The sequence below is a fragment of the Magnolia sinica genome, chromosome 16 (genome assembly GCF_029962835.1).
Source record: "Magnolia sinica isolate HGM2019 chromosome 16, MsV1, whole genome shotgun sequence".
In the NCBI taxonomy this organism is placed as follows: Eukaryota; Viridiplantae; Streptophyta; class Magnoliopsida; order Magnoliales; family Magnoliaceae; genus Magnolia; species Magnolia sinica.
In genome coordinates this window covers 8,458,801-8,474,146 of record NC_080588.1, presented here as the reverse complement: position 1 = coordinate 8,474,146, position 15,346 = coordinate 8,458,801, and the positions used below count along the sequence as shown (strand labels likewise).

The 15,346-nt window shown below is 37.1% G+C and overlaps 1 protein-coding gene across 4 annotated transcripts in view; it reads left to right on the top strand.

Moving 5' to 3' along the window:
* The window catches only part of LOC131229663 (uncharacterized), a 57,176-nt gene that overhangs the window by 23,489 nt on the left and 18,341 nt on the right, over nucleotides 1-15,346 (top strand). For all 4 annotated transcript variants that reach the window (XM_058225654.1, XM_058225653.1, XM_058225652.1 and 1 more), the window contains exons 3-5: nucleotides 1,848-1,968; nucleotides 4,339-4,421; nucleotides 6,962-7,021. In XM_058225654.1, the coding sequence (XP_058081637.1) occupies nucleotides 1,848-1,968; nucleotides 4,339-4,421; nucleotides 6,962-7,021 (264 nt within the window). The remainder of the gene's footprint in view (nucleotides 1-1,847; nucleotides 1,969-4,338; nucleotides 4,422-6,961; nucleotides 7,022-15,346) is intronic.

The window sequence follows — 15,346 nt, the reverse complement described above, 5'->3', positions numbered from 1 at the left end:
ATTTGCTTAACCCAAACCAAATTAAAATTGGGTTGGTGACTTGGTATTTCCAACTCAAACCTAACCCGAGAACCTTGACAACCCGCCGCAAGCTAATCCAAGCTATTGTTGGGTCAATCGGGTTCGTGTTGACTTGTACCCAAGTTGCACCCTAATGTAGATGGCCCTAGCAGCTCATTATGGAAACATGCCAGTCCTTGGGTACTGGCACTTTCAGTTAGCCGGTTGGGATGATGATAAGTGCTTACCATTAACCACTTGAGAAGTAGAAACATGACTATCACAATGATATATCCATCTAGAGCACCCATTTTCTTAGCCATTATCGGATTGTTAGGATCATTCAATCAAAATGATTTTTTTTTTTTTTTTTTTTTTTGGGATTGGCAATCAAAGATGGGGCTGCATTTTATTGATGATTGAACCTTTTCTAGCATGGTCGATGGGGACTCCATTTTTTGTCCATTGATTGAGCGGTTAGATTTGTTTGATCAAAGTGATCAGTGGTAGTCATGGGCAATGAAAGGTGGGGCTCACGTGATGTATGACCCAAATTGATGATTCCATCCGCTATTGTAGTATTGATTGGACCAATCTCCTAGTCATTGTGTAAGGTCATCTTAATGGCATGACTCAAGTAAATAATAAATTGAAAAATACTTTTTAAGTTAGTAACCAAACAAGTAATAAATTTGAAAATGCTTTTAATTAATAACCAAACAAGTAATAGATTTCAAGTTGCTTTTAGTTTAAATCTTAATCAAGTCAATCAAGCGATTAATAATCCAATTGAAGGGGAGCTTATGGATCCGGATGATGGTACATTGAAAAGTGGAAATGGACCTTAGGAGAATTGTTCTTAACCACTGCTCATCTCTCTTTACTTATGAGGATTGTCATGCAACCGTTCATGATATCTACATTCAACTATGCCCCAGAGACACGGTCGAAGCACGCCTGCGAAGTAGCCCTCTTTTTGATGCAAATCTGAGTCTTTTCCATCTATCAAAGTGGAGAGATGCCCGAGTGGTTGATAGCTCCGGTCTCGAAAACTGGTATAGTTCTGAACAAAGAACTATCGAGGGTTCGAATCCCACTCTCTCCTTTTGCTCGTTGAATAACTTTGTTTCTTTATTGGTTTGTCTTGGCCCGGTGGAGACCCGTCAGACTGACTTCAGTACCAAAGTCTTTCCAGCGCCTCTAGCATGTAGGAGTTAGCGATTCAAATATTTTCTTTTAGTGTGAGTTTTCCTGAAGTTTTTGTGAGAAATAGAGGTTGATATCAATAAGGTTCTCTCCCTCTCTACTCCACTGTTCTTGTGGGCATACTTCTTTTCTTTTAATTAATTAATTAATTAATTATTTTTTTGCAATGTGGGTGACTTGATAACTGAGTTACACCATCAGTGGTTTCTTTTATCTTTCCATTATACTTTCTCCCAACCGAGTTCATTAAAATCCTAAAGAAGAATAACAAAAAAGAAAAAGAAAAAGAAAAGGAACATTTGTAGCTAGTCTGGAGCCCTTTTGATGCCGGCACTGATTGCTGACATTCTCTTGTGGTCTATTAGCTTGCCTATAGGAATTTATTATGTAGCATACTTGTTGGCATGTGAATCATGGAGTACATTCTTATTTTAACAAATATCCAACATACAATTGTTATTGACCATGTTGGCTTGTTATCTATCTGGAAGTCTAATTTTCGTGATCTGTAAGTTAAGTTTCATCGAATTTTATCATGGTCATTGTCGCTGTCTCATGAACATCATTATTATCTTAGTTTCATACATTTTATATTTTAAGAATTCATCTTATATAACGCATGATTTCATGTTCTTTTCCAGTCAAAGTTGAACAAGAAAAGCAAATACAATTTGTCTGATGGGGAGGAAGATGACTTTGCATCATTTTCAAAAAGGGATGATTTTGAGGATGAAATGTCATCAGATGATGATGCAACCGAGAGTATGTATGCGCCTAATGTGTTGATGGTTTTATTATTATTATTATTATTATTTATTTTATTTTAAATTTTCCTTCGGGGGGACTGTTAGAGTTTGTTTCTCTCCACTGGATGGTACAGCTTGTTGAATTCCAACTATGCAATTCTTGGATTGAGTAGTTAAACATCATGTTATTAGTTTTGTGAGGCATGTGTTGGTGTCGCTGTAAACATGCTTACTGCAATACTTTGTGTCTTATTCATGCCTTAACTTCATAGTTTTAGTCTTAGGGAGCAATGGCAGTGAATGAAAAGAACTGATTTAAGTTATTTATTAAGCTGTTGACCAAGCAGTCCTCTTTTCCAACATCGGGAAAATACATGCTGAACTATAGCTACTTGGTGGTTTGTTGCTGTCTGGTCTGTTGCTGTTGTGGTCCTTGTGGAGAGCAAGACAATGATCTTTAACAACAGATAGGAGAGTACAGGTTTGGTTTTCTACGGGGCCAAAGGGAGGGTAGCCTTCTGGACCTTGGGTATCCCAGTTCAAGGGTTGTGGATGGGGGATATTTTGGTTCCTTCCGTAATTGAGGGTGAAACTGGATGACTTCTCATCATCCCTTTTCTGACTCTCTCTTGTAGCTTCTTTTCTTGTTTGGTGGTAAGAAAAATATCTTATTTGATGTGTATGGGAGATGCAGAGTCGATCGCCATCTCTTCATCCATTGCCCCTTGGCTTGTAAAGTTTGGGAGTACATCTCTCTTCCATATCTCAATGGTGATGCTGAAGTCAGTTTATCATCTTTCGTGGGCTTGGCACGGATGCGTAGTGGTTAATCTCGGAAAACTGTTTGGAGGCTTGTTACGATGGGAATCTTTTGGTTTATTTGGAAAGATTGGAACAGTCAATGTTTTCAAAACTAGGGATCTTATGTTGAAGAAGTTATTTGTTTAGTGAAAATTGCTGTTTTGGAACGAACATCTTATGTAAAACAGCGCAGTCTACTAATCTTTCTTTTTGGTTTGTCCTAGTGCCGTGTTGTATTCTTTCCATCTTTTGGCAGGTCTCTTAATAAAATTTTTGTAACATTAAAAAAAAAAAAAAAAAACCTTATTACCATCTAAAGCTTTATCCTAACTAACTGGGGTCAGCTACACGAATCCTGTTATGCCATTTAAAAAGGATCGTATCTTCACTTAAACCATAGTTTCTTATTATTCAAAAAATAAATTAAAAAACTGTCCACTTGTAGATACCTTAACAAGGCTACAATATCTTTACAACTTTATGATCTAACCCTCGATGCTAGTTGATCCTTTTTCAGCCTTAGATGAAAGCCTTTGCGCATCCCTATTTGTAAAATTATACATAAAACTTGATCTACCTATGATAGATCCTTGCTGTACAGATATACTGGGATTTTGGAATTTGTGTGATCATTGTACTTGATCCTTCCCATACTTGATAGTGGAACATTTTGGTGGCCTTAGTCGAACGTGGAATGTTTTCATATTTACATCAAATTCATCCCGAGCATCAATGTAGCTGCGGTCCTCATGCATTAATCGTTGTCCCTTTGTTTCAAAACTTTTGCATTCTATACAGCAGTTTTTTCACTGAGCATTTTAAGAACATTATGCTTGTTCACTTGCATAAGTGTACATTTTGGTGTTCTCGATTTTGGGGTGGATAGCATGTTCTTTGACAAATTTGGCATATGCAAGTTCAAGTTGGTCCTTAAGTTATCTTGACAGTCAATATCAATTTGGGGCAGAAATGTGCTGTTTTCTGGTGCAGATTGCTAAAGATCAGCTGCCTCAAATGCTTCTGCTGAATGGATGTTGACCTGTTACACTGCAAGCTCCTCTCCAATGCAGATTGGCACAGTACAAAAACAGTCTAATTCATTCATATGTATATGTTCTGCTTCCTCAGAATTGGCGAGTGTTCAAGTACTGGTGGTAGTAGCGAAAGTATTGGCTTTAAAGTGTGGGTGTCACCATTCAGTTTTAAGGAAATTCCCTTCTTTGTCACCAGTAGAGATAACTTATCATGTACTTGCACAATAGAGAAGATTAGCTACATCGTGATATGATTAACGTTTGCATTTTAGTGCATGCATTGGGAGCAAGTATTTTGAACATGATGGGTAATGGTGTCTCTGATGCAGTTCAGTTGAAGGGAACTCCTTTTCTTTTTTTAGTTTGGTCCTATATTTCTCTTTCAATTTTCTGTTGTATCTTCTCTATTCTTTTTTATAAATTTTGGTTATTGCTTAAAATTAGATAAGTGAATTCATTCCACAATTTTAGTGCATATATTTGTCAACAATCTTCTCTCTCTTTCTGATTTTTGTTGTTGGCATTAATTGTCTTTCCTTTCTATATTGTAGAGAATTCATCAATTTTCAAACAATTTAGTGCTCATGGTGTGCATAATCCATTGGAAACTGGTCCTATGGAAGGAGAGGAAAGTGTAAGATCCATATCTTGACTTCCAGAACATTCTACTGCTTTCATTATCATATTAAGTTTATGTACTTGTGTGGTCATATAATGTTTCGAGAACAATTGATTGTGTTTTCGTATCTTTTTTCCCTTTCGTTATTTACCCATTGTGTTGAAGTTTCTTGATTTGACTCCTCTTATTGGAATATTGGCAGATGGTGGTTGATGTGTTTATGTTTTGAAGTTTTTTTCTTTCTTTCTTCTAATATCCGCTTTCATCTAAAATGTTCTCCATTTGAAATGTTTCAAGTGTGTTGTTGATGTAATGACATAAGAGCCAACCCCCCCCCCCCCCCCCCCCCTGCACCCATTGCCCTTTGCTTGCCTGCCCTTCACCCATTGCCCTTTGCTTGCCTGCCCTTCTGGGCATGTGTATAGTTATTCTCTTGATATTCTAGGGTTATGGTTTTGGTCCTCAAAGATTATGTCAGTAATTTTAGTTCTTGTGTTCATCGGTTGATTTTGAAGTCAACTATGTTGGTATATGTATGTGCATAGTGTGATCATCCGATACTGTTGGCTCTTGACCTTACTGGTCACAAATTGCCTTTGAAGCATAGTGCAACAATTGAGCTTACGCACAGTATGGGGTTTGACCACATTGACATGTTAGGTGTTTGAGAAACATGAATTGACAGGGTGCCCCCAAATTTGTGCAGCCAACTACTCAAGCATGACTCTCAGTGTGTGTGTGTGTGTGTGTGTGGGTGCACTTGTGTTTATGATTGTGCAGGTGCCACATGCTCAGTGGCATGCCTTCTTTGCTTGCCTGCCGTTTGGAGTGTGCATATAATTGCCCTTTGGTGTTTGCATATAGCTGGTGACGACCCTTGAGACCTTGATGGACAGTGTTTGTATTTGAGCTTTGTCAGTGCAAGGCTCATCCATGGTCGGTTCGAGAATGAGGATAAAAGAGGAAGGTTGATGTTGGTGCACGAGCGATTGTAAAACTGATGTTGGTGCACAGCCGATTGTAAAACTATTGCCATTGTACCATTCAAAAGCTGATGCCAAATTGCTGGGAGAAAGGTTAAGATGATGATAATTAGTTTGCATTCATGCACTAATCTAATGCGAAAGATATGAAGCACGTCAACCTAAAATAATTGGATAACAAATTAAATATGTTTGAGTGGACTTAGAATGGAAAGATACTAATAATGGTGAGTAGGCAAATGACGTGATGGCTAGATGAAATCCTTGTACCAATCCAACACACCCTTACTTTGCCATAAAATTTCTTTTCAGCAACTTATCCAACTTCCATTTAATGTGGGGGCATTTTCACACCGGGCTCGAGCGGGGTGGCCTGTGGGATGCAGGAGCACACTTGAGGTCGGTGGCCCGCAAAACCCATGGATTTGGGGACTGTGTGAGGTGGGCGGCTCGTGTGAGGCGGAACCCATGGATTTGGAGCCCACGAGGAGGGTTCGGCCGAGGACCTAACCCATGGATTTGGGGCCTGGGCTAGTAGATAAATGGATTAATTCGCCATGCTCTATTAGTTTGAGCTTTTAGAGCAAGTGGTTAATTGTCTTGCATCAAATTGGTATTAGAGCGGGAGGTCTCATGTTCGAGACTCCTCACCGGGGGTGATTAATGCAGATGCATTTTCACACTGGGCTCGAGTGGGGTGGCCTGTGGGATGCAGGGGCACACTCGGGGTGGGCGGCCCACAGAACCAATGGATTTGGGGCCTGGGCTATGAGATAAAGGGATTAATTCTCCATGCTCTATTAGTTCGAGCTTTTAGAGCAAGTGGTTAATTGTCCTGTATCACCATTCCTATCTTAAGATCATTCTTTCAGTCATCAACATTAGGTTTACCTCTAAACCACCTATTCCATGTGATAGCAGGTGTAACTCTTCCAGAAACATCTATATCCTCAATCGAAATTACTGAATTATCTTTTATTCTGACAGTTGTGGACTGGAGTATTCTCAATTTTCACTTATAAAGTTTGTCTCATCAATACTTTTCTTCAATTATGGATGACTGTAAATCGCTTATAGTGCTAAGTGTCTTTTTATGTTAAACAAGAGAACACTTTTGGGGAGCAATTCAAGCCACTTTATACTGTGAGAAGTGGGGTTAGGAGAAAATGTTGAGCCAGTACATGGTTATTTTGAACAGGAGTTGGTCAATTGTGGAAAATGCCCCTTTTGGTTCCTTACGGATCCACATATCTTTCATTTGCCCAATACCGGATCATGTCTTTTGAATCTTCAAAGAATAATGTGATCGAGGTATATAGACTGTTTGCTGGATTCTTGTTATGTCCTGTAATAGCAAAGGTGTGACATCTTATGACTACAGGTTGCTTAATTTATATATCTGTCATGATGTGCATCTTTTATTCTAATATCTTATCTGATATATTGGTTCCAAAACCTGATTTCAAGTTCTTAATCCATCTAATGCGTACAAATTTAACTTTGATTATTATATCTTATCTGGGTTAGCGATTCTAATGCCTGATTCCATATAATGATGTTTTTGTCTTTCAGAAACACAAAACTAAAAAGGAAGTGATGGAGGAGATTATTTTGAAGAGCAAATTTTACAAGGTACCTATCTGTCAGTGTGAGCTTTTTTGCCTTCAACTGATGATTATGATTTGGCCTGGTAGTTTATGTTCCATATTTGAGGTGACTGCTGTGTGTGTGGATATTGGGTCTCGTGTTGGAAGAAAGTGAAGCAGCTCTTTTGTAAAGCCAAAGGGTCTGGTCAATTTCATCACTTTGTGGGTCATCCTAAATAAGTGTTTTTTGGGAAATTCTAATTGTTCTAGGTTGTTGCAATTGTAGCCATCTCTTTTGCAAGTTCATTTACATTTAAATGATAATATCTCAAGATTTTCAGTTCAATAGGCTAACATAAATGTCATCATCTAAATTCTAATAGTCATAGCAGACCCAACGGGCTAAGGCTTAGATGATGATGATGACTGTCAAAGGGAATCAGTGGGCCTGCAAGAAAAGTTTTTTTTTTTTTTTTGAGAGAGAGATAATGGTACATTTATAAAAGAAATGCCGAAGCGAAAGAATACACACCCCATGACACAACAAGCTCATAAAGGCAAGGAAGCCGAAACTTCCTTAATGTACACCGCCCAATCAGACAATCCTTTTAATTATATAAATCACTACATCCTTCCCTTCTATGATATTCCGGAAACAATGGTCGTTCTTGGACCCCCAAATGACCCACAAAATTGCCATTACAAGCAACCGCCACAATGCTTTCCTCTCCTTCCCTCCACCCCCACCATGCCAGGCCCAAAGAAGCTCCTCTACTGATTCGGGCATTACCCAAGCTATGCCCAAGACGAAAGAAAGAACTCCCAGATTGTGGAATGTGTGCCTGCAAGAAGTCATCCTCTACTGATATATATGTAGATATCATGCGTGCCTTTATGCAACCGAGTTTTAACTGTACGATGGTGAATGAGTTGTAGCAACCATCCATTCAGTTCAACCAGTTCCGAAGACAAACTCATGCTGATCAAATGATCCTGTCTGACCAATGGCTCGCCCTATAGACTTTCTCGTTAAATTATAATAGGAAGGTTCATTTATCAAATTGGACAGTCCATCCAGTGTACCCGCATGGTTTTTCTTGTCTCAAAAATCTGTTTGATCTGATGATTATTACCATCTCTGATCAGTGGCTTGGAAAATGGACGATTCCCGTCATTAGGTTGGAAAATGCACAGTTCAGTCAGCAGTTGCGGTCTTTTTCTGATTCTGTGTCCTTTGCCTGATGTTGGAATTTGCTTTGCTTTGTTTTTCCTCTGTCTTTGCTTAAGGAAACAGAGTTTTCCTTGTTTGTTTTTCAACAAGATTTTCCCAAAAATTTTTTACCTATTTCCAATTTTGTTGCTTAGCAAAATTTTTAAAAAAAATTATTGGGAAAAAAATCCTAGTGGTTATTGCCATCTTACTAGATGCTCACATTTGGTATGTATGGGATGCTGGAAAATGAATAGCTGCACATACGGCATACACTACATATGCAGGGGACTTGAAGATGAATTGTGGCACACGTGGAACATGTTTGATGCTTGAAGATGATGTCACATGTGGCACAAGAGGCACATTTGGCACATGCGAGCACTTAAAGCTAGAGGGTAGCACTTGTGCACATTGGTACATATGGCATATATGGAGTGACAGAAGATGAAGGCATGTGTCAAATTGGCACATGTGAGGCACAAGAGAAGATGGATGATGGTACGTGGGGCCGTTGTTCTTAGTATTGGTATTGTTACATGTATCACCAGCTGGGGACATGGAAACATGTATCGGTATTGCTGATGTTCGATACCCAGAAATGTATCACTGATTGAGGGAAACATTGGGGAAACGTGGGGAAAAAATGAGGAAATTTTCAACTAAGCTTTAGGAGATGCAAAATACACATTTGCATATTTAGGAATAAAAAATCATACATAATAAGTTTCCATTTAATGGGGGCCTAAAAGCATGTGTTGTTGTAGAAAATTAGTGCAATAGTAATGAAATCAGTTTATATAATACAAATACAAAGTAACCAACCAAGTATCCCTCCATCCATGCATACATGCATACATACATGTCTAACTATCTAACTATCCATCCATGCATGGATACATACATGCATATAGAGACACATGCATGATGATCCATCCATCCATGCGTGTGTGCATATGTACATCAAGGTGTTCCATAATGGTAATGGTGGCCATAATAGCCACCACCATTATTGCGACAAGGCCATTATGACTCATTTTTTCTGCAACAACTGTTATGGTCGTGTCGGCTGCGTAATGGTTACAACCGTCGCGGTTACATAACCGATTTTGAATAGCTTGATGTACATAAATACACGCATGATTCGTTAAAAAAAAATACACGCATGATGATCCATCCATCCAACACCATCTAGTGATCCATGCACACATACACATAATGATACATCCATACACACACATGCATGATCTGTCCATCCATCCTTCCATGCATGCATACATATATGGATTTGAAGTGAAATCCATGAAAAAATCAAAGAAAAAACCCATTGTATTACAATATCTTATGCCTTCGTGATTATGGCCCATTGAACTTCTGAAATGCGATTTCTCTTGCAAATGGGAGAATGGATCCACAAGAAATGAAGAAGAGGTGTCAAACTCCTCCCAGTCCTGGAAAAAGATTCAAAATATTTCAAACTTCTTTTTTCTTTTTCTTGAATGTTTCTTGAATTTCTTGGAATAATGCACCCTTTTTGTCGCTGGATGGGAAGTTAACTTGTATCTAAGGTATTCTGTATCGCTAACGGTGGCTATAACAGTCACCACCGTTACCGATACGGGCAAGGTGTCCCATATCGGTATCAGTTAGCGTAACGGTGACCTCCAAAACCGAAACGGATACGGGGGTGTAACGGTGATACGGGGGCGTAACGGCCCGTAACGGCGCAAAAAAATATGGATTAAATCTGGAATATTCTAAGCATTCCAAATATGCATTCATTTATGAATTGGAACATGTTTATGGTGGTGTAAAAGTCTACTCTTTGGTGAGAAGTTGTATCGGACTGTCTGATGAATTTATGAACCAGATAACCTGAATTTGACTACAAAATTCATATATTTAATTTTCTAACCATCTACTATCAATGATAGATATATTAGAATGAATGTAATATGAAAATATCTTACATTTAGGTGTTGGCAATTATTTTTGAGGGCCAAAATTCATGCGTAAATAGAAAAAAAATATAAAATGGCACCCTAAATATGTAAAATGCACATTAACATGTTCTACTATGATTATCACATCATATGGCATCAATAAAACAGCAAAAGAATCATTAAAAAATGATTTTTCAAATTTTCAAAAAAAGGGCCGAAATAAATGCGTAAATAGAAAAAATATAAAAAAATATATAAAATGGCACCCCAAATATGTAAAATGCACATTAACATGTTCTACTATGATTAACACATCATATGACATCATTAAAACAGCAAAATAATCATTAAAAAATGATTTTTCGAATTTTCAAAAAAAGGGCCGAAATAAATGCGTAAATAGAAAAAAATATAAAATGGCACCCCAAATCTGTAAAATGTACATTAACATGTTCTACTATGATTAACACATCATATGACATCATTAAAACAGCAAAAGAATCATTAAAAAATGATTTTTCGAATTTTCAAAAAAGGGCCAAAATAAATGCGTAAATAGAAAAAAATATAAAAATAATATAAAATGGCACCCCAAATCTGTAAAATGCACCTTAACATGTTCTACTATGATTAACACATCATATGGCATCATTAAAACAGCAAAAGAATTAGTAAAAAATGATTTTTCGAATTTTCAAAAAAAGAGCCAAAATAAATGCGTAAATAGAAAAAAATATAAAAAAATATAAAATGGCACCCCAAATCTGTGAAATGCACATTAACATGTTCTACTATGATTAACACATCAAATGACATGATTAAAACAGCAAAACAACCATCAAAAATTGATTTTTCGAATTTTAAAAAAAGGGGCCAAAATTCATGCGTAAATAGAAAAAAATAGAAAAAAATTATTAAATGGCACCTCAAATCTGTAAAATGCACATTAACATGTTCCACTATGATTAACACATCATATGGCATGATTAAAACAACAAAACATATTAAAAAAGTATAAATACCTATTTTTGACGAATTTTTGAAAAATGGCCCACCGAGCTTTGATTCAAGAAAATCCGTAATATAATGTGTTTTTATCTCAAATACCTAGCCAAGGTTGGTCGCAATTAATAGTAGAAGGAGTGAGAAACAGTTTGGAAGCAAGAGGTTTAAAAAAAACAGAAAAAATAGAGCTTAAAATGAAAAAAAAGTTACCGTTATTCGGCCGATACGGGCCCGTATCAGCCGATACGGGTACAAAATCGAGTAACGGCCGATACGACCCCGAAACGCGTAACGGTTCCCACCGTTATCGTTACGTAGCGGCTGTAACGGCCGATACGTAACCGTTTTGGCACACCTTGGATACGGGTATTAGCCGTAATGGCTGATATGAGTGTAACGATCGTTACAACTCCCATACCAATTGAAAAAAATTATTTGCTCGAAAAATTTTGAAAACATATCTAGAAAATCCAGAATAATGTAAAATTTCCAAGTATGTATTCGTTTTTTAAATTATTTTTTAAACATTTTTATAGTAGTGTGACCATCCACTCTTTGGTCAGAGTATTATATCTGGTTGCCCGATGAATTTATGAACATGATTACACATTACAATTAGATATCGGAAAAAAGCATAAAAAACCATTTTTTTACGATTTTTTTTTTTTTAAATGGCCCTTGAAGCTTCTATTCTTCCAAATCACTTCAATCTACGGTTTTAATCCTAAAAATTATAGTAAAAGTTGTCGAAATTTGTTGTAGAATGATCTAGGAAAGCTTTTGGAAAGAGAAAAGTGGAAAAATAAGAGAAAAATCGATTTAAATAGAAAAAAAGTGGCTTGTTTTGGATCCTTACAGGAGTAACGATCATCATGCATTGTAACGATTGTACAACCCCCATAACAACCGATACGGTACCAAACATCCAACTACCCCATATCGCATAACCACCATCTATTGTGCAACGGTCACAACTGTTAACGATACATATTGGTCTTTATGGCCGTATCGTAATATATATAGAACACCTTGATTGTATTGTCAATAATATTGCCAATACAAGCAACTTTTGGAATTTATATACACCGTAATTCGACAATATTTTGGCGATATTTCGAAAAATCGATACATTGGCAATACAAGGTAGTATATCGCCAATACTTGATTTAAAAGTGTACTAGTTGAGGGAGTGAAGGAATAGGAAGAAACGTAGCTATGTGTAGCTATGGTGGAATTTTATATGAATCTCCTTTCGGGTGGAGATTTGTCTAGACCGAAATTAGATAATATTTGCTTTGATGCAATTCCAAGTGTGGAAGTGGATGGTTTGGAGAAGCCATTTTTTGTAGAGGAAATTAAGCGGCCAATTGATGAATTAGGGAAGGATAAGGCTCTTGGACCAGATGATTTTTCCATAGACTTTTTATTTAGGAATATGGGAAATGCTAAAAGGTGATTTGATTGCTTTAATCAATGATTTTCATGACAAAGGTAAAATAACAATTAAGCTGGGTGCTATGTTTTTATTTATTTAATCACGTTAGGGTGTCCTCGCCTTATTTCGAGGCGAAACTATTCCTTGTAGATGCATGCAATCACCTGCAAACCATGTGCATCGGGTAATCTCGGGGAAGGGAATCGAACTTGTATCTGTGGGGAGCACACCCATGATGTTTGCTGTTTGCCCAAACCCCGTGCGAGTAAGCTAGGTGCTTTGTTTATTGCCTTGATTAAAAGCGAGAGAGTGAGAGTGAGAGTAGAAAGTTTGTGGGATTTCAGGATAATAAATTTGCTTGGAAGTCCATACAAAATATTGACAATGATATTGGCTTCAAGATTTCAAGAAGTCTTGTGTGGCGTGATTTCAAAGACACAAGGGGCTTTTGTGGTAAGAAAGTAGTGCATAAGTTATTGATGCACGTCCAATGTTTGTAGTATCGGTATCGTTACATGTATTGCTAGTTGGGGATACGGAAACATGTATCGATATCGTTGATAGTGTCTTTGATACCCGGAAATGTATTGGTGATTGAAGGAAACAACTGGGGAAACATGAGGAGATGGTGGATTTTCTTAATGAAACTTAAGGAGATGCTACAATACATTTATTTTCATATTTGGGAATTAAATAATTGCAAAAATGATGCATACGTAATCAATTTCTCTTTAATATGTGTCTAAAAGCATGCAACACTGACTTAGGAAAACATTAGAGAAACATGAGGAAAATAGTGGAATTTTTCAATGATGCTTCTGGAGATGCTAAAATACACATTTGTGAATTAAGAATCAATTAATAGTGAAAAGATGCATATTTGCATATTTAGGAATCAAATAATCAGTTTCCCTTTAATGGGGCCTAAAAGCATGTATTGTTGACTCAGGGAAACATTAGGGAAACATTGGAAAATGGGAATGGTGGATCCATCCTTCCATCCATGCATGCGTGCACATACATACATACAAACACATGCATGATCCATCCATCCATGCACGTGTGCATACACACATACACATAAACAGAAACACATGCACATTCATCCATCCATGTAGTGTTCAAAATATTCGTATCGAGTTATGTATTGCACCCTTGGGATATAGATACGTATCGGTTATGCATGGGATATATCAATTGTATTGCGTAATGTATCGCTCTTGTTGGAAACATGGGGAAACATTAGGAAATTGGTCGAAAATTTCAATGAAACTTCAGTGATTGTTAAAAAAGACATCAATACACACTTATAAATCAAAGCATTACAAAAAAACAAAAAAAAAAAGTGCACATGATAGGTTTTATTTGTATGGGGTCCTAATTTATGCGTTGTCTAACTGAATTGATGCAAGTATATTCAAAGTCTATTTTTATAATTTATAAATGTAAGAAGACATGTGGAAACACAAGCAATACATTCAAAGCAAAAGAAGAATCACTAGATCAGGTTACATGCATGTTTGATTTTATGTTTGGACACAAAGATTGCAATCGATTTGCGAGAAATTAGGAAATTTTGATTTTAAATTTTTTTTTTTTTCAATTTTCTGCAACTCAGCCCATCTCCTACAAATCTCGAAATCGAAGCTCCCAATAATCTATGAGTTTTCATGAAAAACATGAAAAATCATTGATTGGCAACAATTTGACACTGATTTAACATGATTTACAAAAAAGAAGGATCGAAAATAAAAAATGCTCACTGGATTAAACATGTGGCTACTTGTGCGTTTTGTATTGCATAGGTTGGATACAAGATATATCGGTCGGTATCGTCAATACTTAAAACACTGAATCCATGCATCCATGCACACACACACACACATTCAAACATGTGTTTCATCATACAACCATGCGCCCTTAAAAAATTGAAATGATTTATTTTTAGCAATAGCGATACATTGGCGATATTATCAAAACATCATTGATGCATTGGCGATATAAGCGGCACTTGGAATTTACACAATAGAAAATATTGGTGATATCGATATGTTGGTGATACAAGCGGCACATAGAATTTACGTAATCAAAAATATTGGTGATAACGATATTGATATATTGGCGGTACTTGGCGATATATCGTTGATACTTGAAATTTCTGATACCACTAGTGTTATCGGTATTGCCAAGCTGGAGATACAGATAATATCGGGGATATATTGATAATATCAAGGATACTCTAAACAATGTTCACGTCACAAAGAAAGGGAAAATAGATTTTTGGCCCTAAGGAATGGCATTGCAATAGAATAACTTCTCTTTTCATTTCAATTTTTTGGCTTCCTGACAGCTTTTTAGTTTTTACAAGGACCAAAATGCTCTTGCCTTTAAAATTGTGCCCGTACTTGCTTTTGCTTGCGAGAGAAGTTTCGAAGCCCTAATCTCGATGCATGATGTAGCCATCATGTGGTGATTGGGCTCACTTGAAGGTCGATCCAATGTGTTTATTCTCTTCGTAGCCCACCATTTCAGTGGGAAGACACTAATTTTAGCTTGATACGAGCTCTCTGTGGCCCACAACAACTGATAACGGTGGCTGTTCACTCCCAACTGTTTCCTTGGGGTGTGATCCAACTTGTTGCGGTGTAGCTCATTCTTTGGTCCATGGTCTTTTATGAAATTCCGACTCCAATGGACAAAGTGGATTTGACACATACCCCACGATAGGCCCCATAAACGGTGTTCGAGGACCCCATAGGTAGGGTTAAGTCGATCGGA